The 12939-nt window shown below is 46.6% G+C and overlaps 1 protein-coding gene across 1 annotated transcript; it reads right to left on the bottom strand.

Moving 5' to 3' along the window:
- Window positions 1-5279: 5279 nt before the first annotated feature.
- On the bottom strand, window positions 5280-6905 carry LOC133349583 (uncharacterized). Its single transcript, XM_061563151.1, has 2 exons — window positions 6164-6905; window positions 5280-6043 (listed from the first exon to the last, which is right to left on the bottom strand). Exons 1-2 carry the CDS (start codon window positions 6779-6781, stop codon window positions 6029-6031), a joined length of 633 nt encoding a protein of 210 aa, XP_061419135.1. The 5' UTR covers window positions 6782-6905; the 3' UTR covers window positions 5280-6028.
- Window positions 6906-12939: the final 6034 nt, after the last annotated feature.

Below are 12939 nucleotides of genomic sequence, written 5' to 3'. Positions count from 1 at the left end.
TGGGAACATCACAGCCAGTTATGACTTAAACTTGTTGATAACCTTCTTCCAACGATTGCTAAATTTGTACCCATTTTCTCAGTTGAAATTGTATCTTTGTCTGTATGTATGGATAGCTTCATGAACGCATCTTTGTTGATAGCCAGTGGGTTTGCAAAGGACTTTCGTCTTAGAGAAATCAATATCGTGTGAGCCCACCGCATTAAAACAATGATCAGCCACGGCCGAGGTATTGGTCCTACCGTGTTTCAGATCTGCCTTGTGTTCACGAATACGGTCCGAGACATGTCGCTTAGTTTCCCCAATGTAACTACTGCCACAGACACAACTTAGTTTGTAGATGCCGGGGTATTGCATGTCAGGGATCACATCCTTCACAGATGGAATATAAATTGGTGGAAACTCACCGCCAATCGTGGTCGCTGCCCATCACCTACATTAACATTAGTTGTCCCACCCATGCTGCTGACATTTGGGCTATGCTTATTTTAAACCTTTATAAACAGTTTGCCTTTAGAAGATAACCCCCTTTTTCTGACGACGACCACTTGTGTTGTGATCGAAATGTCGTAGTTTTTTGTAATTTTCTTTGAACTTGTCAACGTGACTTTACCGAAAGACCCAAAGAATATAATTCATGCAGTCACTAAAGCTTTAAGTCAAGATTTCACCTGTGCCTCGTTTGATCACCTTGCAGCTGCTGGTCACTCGATCGCTTACGTGTTTGAGTTTCCAATTTTCAGAAAGGTAATGGCTGTCAAAATACGAAATCCTTTGTTAAAATAAAATCGCTTTAAAAGATATATTTAGAAATGTTCCTGAAATTCCGTCATAAGGAAGATTGATCTGTGAGTTAACCGTGACATGTTTTTTTCTCGGTTGAGTTTCTGCCGCTGATGAATTTGTATTGAACATGTATGAAAACAACAACAACATTCCACGGTTATATCCGTAGTACAACTTGGGAATTAATTGTAAAAGTCCTATGATAGCAGTCAAGGAAATATGTATTTTTTTTCTGTTTAAAATCATGTCAGGTTTGAATTATGTTTGCCATGTGCAGTTGCTCATTAACATAAATGAGTTAGTATAATTGGTATGTTACTGCACTATGATCATTGTGGCTTAAATGATTATTACACCATAATTGCAATGCATTTGCATATTACTGTAATATGTCAAAAGGACACTAATTGTCTTTTTTGTATGTATGAGAGGTGATTTAACAGTCTGTGGCCTGACATAGATGGAGTGAAGCCAGTACAAAGGGTGAATAAATAATTAAAGCATCATTATATTTACATATCACTTTTACAGAAGTTTTAAATCATCTTGTTTGTGCGCTAACTAATTAAAGGTAGAATTCTGTATAAAAAAGAGACGAGAGAAAAAAAACCAGAACGAAATCCAGACACATTTATAAAATCCCCCATATTCGCCAGACCTGTCTCTGAGTGCCTTACACACGTTTCCATAGTTTCAAACAAATCACAAGCAAATCTGACATTTTCTAGTGACAAGGAAGTGTTGTGTACTGTTGCAGGAGTAACCCGATTCTAGTAGCAAATTTGGCTGTCACTTTATCAATTTTTGGTGAAATTGATGCCCGATTTAAAACACGATCAGAAAAAAACTAAAATCCATATTTTGTAATTCACAAAGGGTGTAGAGGGTCACCCAGGACCAGTTCACTTATCACTCGACGATAGCAGTGTGCTAACCACTGTGCCACCGCTCCAGCGTTTAACTGCACCAGAGCACGGGTTTGTCGAGCACCGTGCGGACGTCTTGCACTGTGACTTTACAAAGCATTGCATTCTTCCTGATTAGATTTTGACAGGATGAAATTACGTGGGTGACTAATACGTTTCAGTTGCTTTCACCATCATTACACAACAAGAGATCAGCCCGCGTGTGCGACTGCGGTGTTTAATTAGCGTGGGCTCCGCAACCCTTTTCAATGGAACTCTGCCCAAGAGGGCTTTTTGCATGCTCACAAAGGACCTCTGCAGGTACATTAGCACACACCCCGAGTCGAGTGAATGGCACCTTGCTGAGCACGTGTTATTATGCTGGTGGAGAAAGAGAGAGCCTATCTGTGTTTGTTTTATTTCATTTTTGCTGTTATTGATTTACATCGTCACGACGTGCTATCTCACTGGTGCATAATGGCTTAAGGTGGTGTACAAAATGTACCTCGCTTTTGTCCAATGGACATCGGGTGTACAATTCATTCACAGGTAATGCCTCCCTTTCGCTGATGAAGGAAGATGAGAAAGACTTGTACCACAGCGCATGTAACGTGCAATTACATTAAAACAAGCCTGCTTAATTCCTGTCCTCATGTCAATCTCTGGTCCTAGCGAGCTTCCAGTTTTTACCAACGATCACACGCCTGCAGTGTGCATCCATTGAGTTCTGAATGTGAATGCGCTAAAATACTCCTGTGTTCAGGAAATGCACAGATCGATATTGCAATGCATTGTATCGTATCGTCAATGATAGAATCACCGTGAACGCATCTAACCTTTGTCAGATCTCAGCAGCAAGTTAACCACCACCACCAGGGCTTGCCAGGTGCTGTAGGCGTAGGGCTGCGAGGTGGCCAGGAGATGGTGGTGCCGAGTGGCACCCTGCCGTATGTGCAGGGCTTCATTGGCTCCTCCACTTGCCAGAGGTCGCAACCGGGTACCCGATACCCGTACCCTACCCGATACCCGGCTACCCGTACCCGGCCAGGTACAGGTACCCGTTTGCGACCCTGGTGCGGCCGGGTACGGGTAGGGAATCAAAACCCGTTTGCGACCTCTGCCACTTTCCTACCGCGAGAAGCCAAACGCCCTTCCGTGAAATCGGCCATCCTGAGTGAATGATAGTCTTGAGAGTAAGGGAAGCTGTTTTATCTAAATCATTGGCGTTGCCAGTACACGTACAGCCCTTTTGTCAATCCGCTGCTGGATGAGGGCCTCCCTACTCCGTGTTGGTCGTGGGGGTTATATAACCATACTTCACCATGCTGGTCAGTCTGGGTTGGTTACTGCGGGGAGAAAAGATGTGGGAGCATGAAACTACAATACGACAGTGAATTTGGCACACTGCCCGAATGCACAATGTAGACCCGCCGTTATATAACAACTTACTACGTGAATGATTAAGCGACTGACTTTACTTATTTATCCAGGAAAACCACGCTGAGCCACAGCCATCTTCTTTAAGTAGGATCCTGCATTGGGTTTTTATTTTTAGATTTTTTTCCAGCCAATTATTGATGACTGTTCATACATCTGTTGGAGGAAAACCGGAGCGCCTGGAGAAAACCCGCACGAGGGAAAACTCTATCCCCATATAGATGGAAACAGATGGCGATTAATCAACTTGCTGTACCGTCTTCTCCTGGACAGCCAAGGTAAGGGACTCCATTGACGCCCACGAGAAGGGAGTTTCACAACATATGTGTGAGATCCACCAAGCGTTGCGTCTACAATGCTAGATTACAGACATCCGTAGCGACTACCACCCAGCTAAATCAAACATAAAATGAACAAAACAATGCATTTTTTTCCACATAACTGGTAGTGGTGACGCTATGGCTCAAATGACCAAATTCTATTATAGGATTTATCATCGTGCCACAGTATTGCATTTCAATCATTATTGAGGAGGATATGGGATTTTGAGGGACCTCAAAATCCAAAGTTCTGTGCTGCTGCCTGCAAAGCCCCTGCAAGTATCCGGTTCTGCCTGTGTACACTCAACTACAGCATATAAATATCTTCCCCCTCCAACCCAGCTTAAATATACGCTCCAAGCCTGGGGTGTTTCATTCAGACACTGTCTTCCCGACAGACCTGTTCTTCACCTGAGGACGGCTGCTTGCGTTGTGGCCGAAACGTCGTGAGAATTGTATTTTATTATGTTTTATTTTTATTATTTTATTACTTCCCTTCTACGTGACTTTACCGAAAGAACCAAGAAGATGAATCTCTGCAGTCACGAAAGCTTTAAATCGAAATTTTATTATGTTTTATTTTTATTATTTTATTATTTCCCTTCAACGTGACTTTACCGAAAGAACCAAGAAGATATAGTACAGTGGATTGTTGAACTCATCTGTGTGGACATGTGAGTGTTACGTTGTGGGGTTTTGTCCAAGTATATTTTTAAATCGGGCCCTACATTCATAATAATAGCAACAATCACGTATTAATTCTGGTAAATATCAACTAATACCAAGTGCAGTGCTCGCAAGCGGGGCAGCCTCATGACCCCCGGCCACCTTGGATTTGTCACTGTGCGAAACGCCCCTTTAAAGGAATTGTCCAACAATCCCAATGCATGCTATTTATGAATTCCTAACAAAAGCCTCGTGAAAAAAATGGCGAAGATCAATAAAAAAAATTGCGGCAGAGCAACCAAAGTTTAAACCAAAATCGATAACTTTTACAATAAATTAAGAAAATAGATCCGTAGTCTTGTTGTACAAAACGGGAAATATTTGGAATGATACACAGCAAGGGTCAGTGTGCTCCAGACAGGAGGTGCAAGGCAACGTGTGGCTTTGCAATGAAAGTGGAATTTGATAAAGAATTAAATAATAACGATTCATCCATCTGCGCAAGCATGCAAGTGTGAAGTAAAACAAGATCAATTAAAGCAAATTTTATATTTGTTGAAAGTTAAATGATGGTATAGGCCAAGGGGTCGGCAACCTGTTGCTCCAGAGCCGCATGCGTCTCTTTAACGACTGTTTCGTGGCGTTATTGATTGAGAACCACCGTCTTGTATTCACCACTAGAAATATCGAGCTTTTTCTTTATACAGAATTTGAAAAAAATAATGGTGCTTCTTGTTATTTTGGTTGCTGACCGCTGGCATAGGCAATAATAATGCATTCTAGATTTGAAGCTTTCGTGACTGCAAGGATTCAAATTCTTAGGTTTTTTCGGTAAAGTCACGTAGGTAAAACATTAAAATTAATAAAAGTAAACTAAAATAAATAATTTATTTTAATTAAAATTAATAAAAGTAAAATAAAATAAATTAAAATATTTTAATTTATTTTATTTTACTTTTATTAATTTTGTAATAAAAGGACTCGAACACTTCTCTCTGTCTTCGTGTCTTTATTCAGGTTCACGTCTTTACCCACACGGCACTCTGTTATAACTCCTGTATTTGTAGCCCCCGGCTATTCACTGCTATTATAGCTTCCTCTCCCCTCTGACTCTCTGCTTCATCTACTGTAACCTCCTCCCTGCAGACTCGCTGCTACCCCTATGCAGACTCCCGCTGCTACCCCTATGTGCAGACCCTCTGGCTGTCACTGTATGCAGACCCGCTGCCCACCCTCTCTGTGCAGCCCCGCTGCTGACTGCAGCCTCCTCGCTGCTTCGGGTCGGTCACCGCTGGCCAACGGTGCCGATCCTCGCTCCCCCCGTGTTCGTGGCGATCTCGCCACACCCCGCTTCGCCCTTCGTGGCCTTCCTCTGTTCCTGGTTCCCCGTCACTCCCCTTGCTCTTCCGGTTCCCCTCCTTCTATACTCAACCCCTCTGCCCCCCACGTGACCTAACTCCTCCCCCCCTGACGGCGCCTCAGAAGGGCCGTTTACAACCGCATTACATCACCCTCCCCCCTAAAGAAAATCCAGCCGACCTCGGCTGAATTGCAACCTGAAAAGCAATGCGGGTGTAAAGGGCCAACACGCAAAAAGACACGAAGCATTGAAGAACATTATAACAATAACACAACACAACACAATCTAACGAAACGTGAGGGATTTCGAGCGAGTACGGGTAGCCGGGCCGTCCCGGACGGTCGGCGGCCCACCCGCCGAGCGGGAACGTGGAAGGGTTTTAGGGGCGACGGGCGCAAGTTCTTCCGTCGCCATTGGAGGCCCGCCACTGTCCCGCTCGCGTCCAGAAACATCCCGTACTCGCGTCCGCGGAGGGATAGGAAGAGCTGCAGGTCCCGTGGGTTCTGCGGCTCCGGTCGGCGTCCCACAAGCGGAAGGTCCTCCTCCCTGCGCTGTCACGGCCGGATTGTCTTGGAAGACGCAAAATCCCGTCAGCCGGTCCCCCTTCAACCGGTCCCGGTGTAAGCGGAGGTTCGAGAACATCCACTGCCCGCGCGACAGGCTGAGGGGGGGGCTGAGCCGGTCCACACCTGTGCCGGAGGGTCTTTCTTTGGGACGTCCGCGATCGAGGCCTCCTGCTGGGGCGGCCCCGGAACCCGGGCCCAGCAGTCCCTGGCATAGTGGCCCCGACGGCCGCAGCGGAAACAGTCGACGTCGGGTCGGCGCGCAGCAGGCACCCCGTCCCGACGTGGCCGCGCCGGCGGCGGAGCCCGCAGCCCCGGCCCGCTTCGAGCCGGCCACGGAGTGGAGGCGGCCGACAGCTCCTTTGGGCCGGTCGCATCCGGCACGTACACGGCCTTTGTAGGGTCCCACCCTACGGCCCCCCCATCGACGACAGGACCGCCCGTCCACGCCGTGACTTGTTTCCAGCGGCGGAGATTGAACTGGGCGTCCAAACACTTGGCCGCGGTCCGGGACGTGAGTTTCTCGTGACCGCACGCCGGCATAGGAATGCCCAGATCCCGGGATAACTCCAACATCTTCCCCAAGATGAGAGGTTCCAGCAGGTCAGGCTCCGTCTCCGGGTAAGCGGCCATCGCGAGTTCCAGCACGGCGCCCCTGTACGCTACAGGCGACTCCTCCGGTGCGCGTTGCCGCTGCACGAAGCGGCGATGGGCGTCATCCGGTGGCTCGTACGCGTCCGCCATTTCGTCGAACACTCCACGCAATGTTTTCTTCTTCGCAGCTTTTATAGAGCGAAAAAAACGAACAGACTCATCGTCAAGGAGAGTCGGAAGCACCTCCAGCGCCTCGGCGTCCGTCCACCTTGCCGTTCGTACCGCCGCCAAAAATCGACAAGCGAACGCACTCCAATCGCCCCCGATGGAGAACTCCTTAACAGTTGTAAGGTGACGACTGCGGCTCCTTGGCCTGCTTCCGTCCGTCACCGACTCTTCCGGCGGCAAGTTCAGCAAGGCGTCGCAACGCGGTGTCGCCAAGATGGCGGACGATCCTCGTGGCGGCCCCAAAATGGCGGCTTCCCGCCTTCCGTGGTGCGCCACGCCCAAGATGGCGTCTTCACGCCGCGTGGCTGATGGCGGCGCCATCGAAGACGACCGGGGCTCCTGCCGATCACCACCATCACCTTCCAACGCCGCCCTTCTTAAATCTTCGTCCTTCAACGCAGATGGGTCGGACGCAGCGGCAACCTCCTCCACACCCGGGCCCTCACGGATCTCTCCCTCCGCCGAAGTGAAGCCGACCTCAGGAGGAAGATCGTCGTCGTCCGATGATGAAGCCGACGCCGGAGATGGGATATTCTTCTTCCTCAGTTGTTTCGCCATGCCGTTTCACTTCTGACACCAGTGTAATAAAAGGACTCGAACACTTCTCTCTGTCTTCGTGTCTTTATTCAGGTTCACGTCTTTACCCACACGGCACTCTGTTATAACTCCTGTATTTGTAGCCCCCGGCTATTCACTGCTATTATAGCTTCCTCTCCCCTCTGACTCTCTGCTTCATCTACTGTAACCTCCTCCCTGCAGACTCGCTGCTACCCCTATGCAGACTCCCGCTGCTACCCCTATGTGCAGACCCTCTGGCTGTCACTGTATGCAGACCCGCTGCCCACCCTCTCTGTGCAGCCCCGCTGCTGACTGCAGCCTCCTCGCTGCTTCGGGTCGGTCACCGCTGGCCAACGGTGCCGATCCTCGCTCCCCCCGTGTTCGTGGCGATCTCGCCACACCCCGCTTCGCCCTTCGTGGCCTTCCTCTGTTCCTGGTTCCCCGTCACTCCCCTTGCTCTTCCGGTTCCCCTCCTTCTATACTCAACCCCTCTGCCCCCCACGTGACCTAACTCCTCCCCCCCTGACGGCGCCTCAGAAGGGCCGTTTACAACCGCATTACAATTTTAATGTTTTACCTACGTGACTTTACCGAAAAAACCTAAGAATAACGCAGCCCTGCAATTGTTTATAGCTCGCGCTATGGCTGGAGAAAGGGCCTCCTACACTCGAAAGAGCGCTGCAGGACCCCTCTATAGGATATTTTGGCCTACTCTTTAATGCTCGCCAGACGTCTTGTAAGAGGTGGGAGTGCACACACACGGTTTACCCCACCACACTTTCGCACCGTACGTAGCCAACCGTGCTAATCGGAGGCGCGGGGGAAGGACAGTTGATTGATACTGGTGGTGTATTCATTCGTGCTGCTGAGTGGACAGAGGTGGGGTGGATTTAAGAAACTTGGTCTTTATTTCAACTGCTACGCTTGGAGGTTGAATCGGTGACCTCGAGATTGCAAGTCTAACGTGCTAACCATCGCACCACGGCGGAATCACTGATATAAAACATGTGCACATTTCACATACACAAACCTCCTCCATGACGGCCAATTTAAGGGGAACAAACAACGTGTGAGAAATTTCAGCGATCATTTCTAAAACAGAGTCAGCCTACACGGATAAATAGCCGTGACAACATTTTCAAGTGACACCTTCATGCGTCATATTTACGGTATGTGTGCAACAATCATTGCGATGTAGGGTAATTACCGCTAAAGCACAATGTGGTTAATTAGCTAGCAATTTGCAAACTCCCTTTAATGGCAGTCGGTGATATTTACATGTATTCTAGATTTGAAGCTTTCGGGACTGCAAGGATTCATACTCTTAGTTTTTTCGGTAAAGTCACGTAGGTAAAAAAATTCAATTAAAATTAATAAAAAATAAAATGCAGTGCCTTTAATTCATACAGCAAATCTGGCTGTGACTGTCCCACCTGATGACGGAGACTTGTGTTGCCTCCGAAACGTCGTGATTTTTATTATTTTATTTTTTATTAATTTTAATTTCATATTTTTTACCTACGTGACTTTACCGAAAAACTAACAGTATTTACATGTTTGTTAATACATTGTTTACCAGCCATTACCAACCCAAGGTGCTGTGTGGTAGCTGGAGCGGGGTATGGGTGAGTGATTGACTTTAACATTGAAGATGCGTCATATAACTTCCCATGAATGTGAAATTGCAGTTTCAATTTACAGCATTACTAATATTACAAGGGGAGCAGTTGCACCGCGGTTAACGAATTACACCATGAACCCCCAAGACCTGAGTTTGATTCCGCTGTACTGGTTTCTCTGAATTAAAGGCACTGCATGCCAATGTTGGGCACATTGATGAGTACTCATAGTTTTTTCGGTAAAGTCACGTAGGTAAAACATTAAATTAAAATTAATAAAAATAAAATAATAAAAATCAGCCAGATTTACTGTATCAAGTGAGGCTCACTTGATACAGTAAATCTAGCTGTGACGGTCCCACCTGATGACGGAGACTTGTGTTGCCTCCGAAACGTCGTGATTTTTTATTTATTATTTTTTTATTAATTTTAATTAAATTTTTTACCTACGTGACTTTACCGAAAAACTAAAAGTATGAATCCTTGCAGTCACGAAAGCTTCAAATTTAGAAACATTGATGAGTGCCGCGCTATTTGCACTCTCCAGCTCTCGGATGAGTGGGGGGAAGTGGCACAGTGATTTGTGTACTCTACGATGAACCAGGCGACCTAATTTCTTAAAATTTCCCAGCGTTCGTTCATATCAGTGGTGAGTGATTTCTGAAGCAGTTCTGAGTTCCCTCTTTACACACCCTTCTGACCAGTGTGGTGAAGTATGGTCAAACAGCCTCCATGATTGATATGGCTTGGGTGGCCCTCTATCCATCGGAGAATTTACAAAGAGCTACACATTATTAAGATTAATATTACATGTGATTGTTAGAATTATTATTAGTTTGCTGTAGAGTTTGAATAATACTGAGATTTTTTTTATTCCTGTTGAAGCCGCTTTGCAATTTTTTGGGGAAATGTTCACAGTGTGCATTTTGTTGTTAAGTGGATGTTAAAATCATAACACCATCATTCAATACTTTTTAAAATGGCATTACAGTATAACCAAATTAATAAAGGTCCCAATAACACGTTACTAAATCAGTGGCATATGGTTAAAAAGCAGGTTCATTAACAAAACAATGGAGCGGACACTGGTAGTGTGCCGATAATCGTGGAGAGGTGCACACTTGAAGTGATGTTGCGAGACAGAAAGAGACGCGAACAAATGGATTGAAGGATCAACATAGAGTGAGGACATCATTCAAACTGTAAAGGAAATTCATTTGGCTTGGGCAGGAAGCATTGCTGCAAGGAACGATGGCCGGTGGTCAAGAATATTCATGGATCTTCTTGGTTCTTTCGGTAAAGTCACGTAGAAGGGAAATAATAAAATAATAAAATTTTAACATAATAAAATACAATTCTCACGACGTTTCGGCCACAACGCAAGCAGCCGTCCTCAGGTGAAGAACATGTCTATCGGAAAGACAACGTCTTTCATTATATTTTATTATTTTATTATTTCCCTTCTACGTGACTTTACCGAAAGAACCAAGTAGATGAATCCCTGCAGTCACGAAAGCTTTAAATCGAAATATTCATGGAATGGCAGCCAAGGGACGGAGCTCATCCAAGAAATTCAACCGAGGAGATGGAGTGATAAAAATAAGCTCGTGTTCAGATGTAGATCTTTGCATCTCAGTATCGTGAGAGATGACAGTGGCTTGGGAGACCTACATCCGGTGGTGGATTAACCAAGGCCGCGGCTGCTAATTACAATATTACTAAACTGCATGTAAAAGGTATGAAGGTCCCTATGTAGCTATGAGAACCCAGGCCTACCTTGCAAAGTAAATAACGTGTCGGAACTTGCGCTCTCCCACGATTAGGTAAGGGGATATAAATAGAAATGAATCTTCTTGAATTATGCAAGATCATGAATGAGAATGGTAACGTACATCTGTCTCGGTTTCTGAAACGTGAAATTTGTCACAGATGGGGGGGGTTTGGTGTCGAGGGAACACCCCTGGCGTTTGATGTTCATTGCAGACGGTGGCCCAGGCATGTTTGAAACCGTGCTAATAAGGACCAAGGCAATTGATGACTTAATATATGTGCTCAAAACATGCAGTAGCTTGAGATGGTGCGAGAAACCTGTTCTAATTAAAATATCTGCTCATTTGAAACCTGTTAGGATATATATGTATATGGTTTAACGGACTACTGTGACATGCAGACATTTTATTTTATTTTAGACCAAATGATCGGAGGTACATTTGATTTTTTTCAACTCGATTGGTTTGATAATAAGAATTTAGACATTAATCTCTTAATTAAAACCAGACGAGAAGCTGCTGAGACTGAAGTATATTTTATTGGAGTGACCTGCGATGAAGAGGAAATGTGGAGCATTACCAAACACAATCAGTCATAGCATCACTGTTGGTCACATCATAACAACAATTACAATCATGTAAAGGTGCATCCCAGAATACAAGCAATAACATTAGGCTGCCCGATGTATTTCTGCATCGCAGTACTGTGAGCCTTCATCCAGCAGTGCCTAGATCATAGCTGCTGATTATATATTTTTTTCAAACACACCCGCAGATAAAATAACAAATGCGAATATACTGCTCGAGTGTTTGGATTAATTGGGCTTTACCAAGCTCATGCATGAATTGGCATCTTCCAGCAATTAGTGCTGCTTTATTCACTTACTCCTCTTCATCCCCTATGGGACATGCGGCTACAATGAGCCCTCTCGATCTCTTCCTGTCCTTGCCTCCATGCTGTGCCTCTCCCCACCAGAGGTTCATCTGGCCAAGCTCTTCGGTGACGGTTCTTCGCCAGGTGATTTTTGGCCTCCCCGCTTTTCTCAGGGCAATTTTAGGGTGCGGTTCTGTTCAATTTTTAGGACATGCCCCCCCTAGACATTGCAGTCTTCGTTGTTTTATCTCCTGTGTGATGTTCCGGCTTCGGGTCCTCAAGTACAATTAATGATTGAAAATTATTGCTGCTACCTTATGGGATGAGGATCAGCACCTCCAAATCGGATGTCATGGTTCACTCCCGGGAGACAGTGGATTGTTCTCTCCGGGAACAGCTGCCCTTGACGGAGGAGTTTAAGTACCTCGGGGTCTCTTTCACGAGTGATGGTAAGTGGGAGCGGGACATTGGCCAGCGGATTGGTACGGCTTCCGCAGTGTTGCGGGCACCGTATCGTTCGGTGGTCCTGAAGTGGGAGCTGCGTTCTGGAACAAAGTTCTGGGTTTACAGGTCGATCTACATTACCACGCTCACCTATGGTCATGAGCTTTGGGTAATGACCAAAGAGTTGACATCGCACGTACAAGGGGCTGAAATGAGGTTACTTTGCAGGGTTGCCAGGCTCGGTAATCCGTGAGGAGTCTCAGACTCGAGCCGCTGCTCCTCCGGTTCGAGAGGAGCCAGTTGAGGTGAGTTGGGCATCTGGTAAGGATGCCCCCGGTAGACTCCACCTGGAACACGACCGTGCACGTCCCACTGGGCGAAGACCTCAGGGCTGGTCCAGGACACGCTGCTGGTGGGACTTTCTCGCTCGGCTGGCCTGTGAACGCCTGGGAATTACCCCAGGAAGAGCTAGAGTCTATGTATAGTAGTGTATAGTGTAGTAGTGCTGGAGTCTGTCGCCAGTGAAGGGGAGGTCTGGACCGACACTACTCAACTTGCTGCCGCCGCGACCCTCACCAGGACAAGCAGATTGAGAAACAAACGAACAAACGTTATGTTTAATGCGTGTCACTGATTTACACGCCAACTCTCGTGGGGGTGCTGCGATGGCGAGATGTTAACTACCTCGCCTGGTATGCAGGAGGTCGTGAGTTCAATGCTGACCCTGACGCCTGTGTAATGTGTGTCTGCATGCTCTCCCCGTGGTCGCGTGGATTTTTTCCCCAGGTCCTCTAGTTTTTCCCTCCGCATTTAGAA

This window comes from Lethenteron reissneri, chromosome 30 (genome assembly GCF_015708825.2).
Source record: "Lethenteron reissneri isolate LAM-NWPU_2019-01 chromosome 30, ASM1570882v1, whole genome shotgun sequence".
NCBI classification, from domain to species: Eukaryota; Metazoa; Chordata; class Hyperoartia; order Petromyzontiformes; family Petromyzontidae; genus Lethenteron; species Lethenteron reissneri.
Note: the sequence above shows the minus strand (reverse complement) of the source record. Positions and strands in the feature narration are given on the sequence as shown.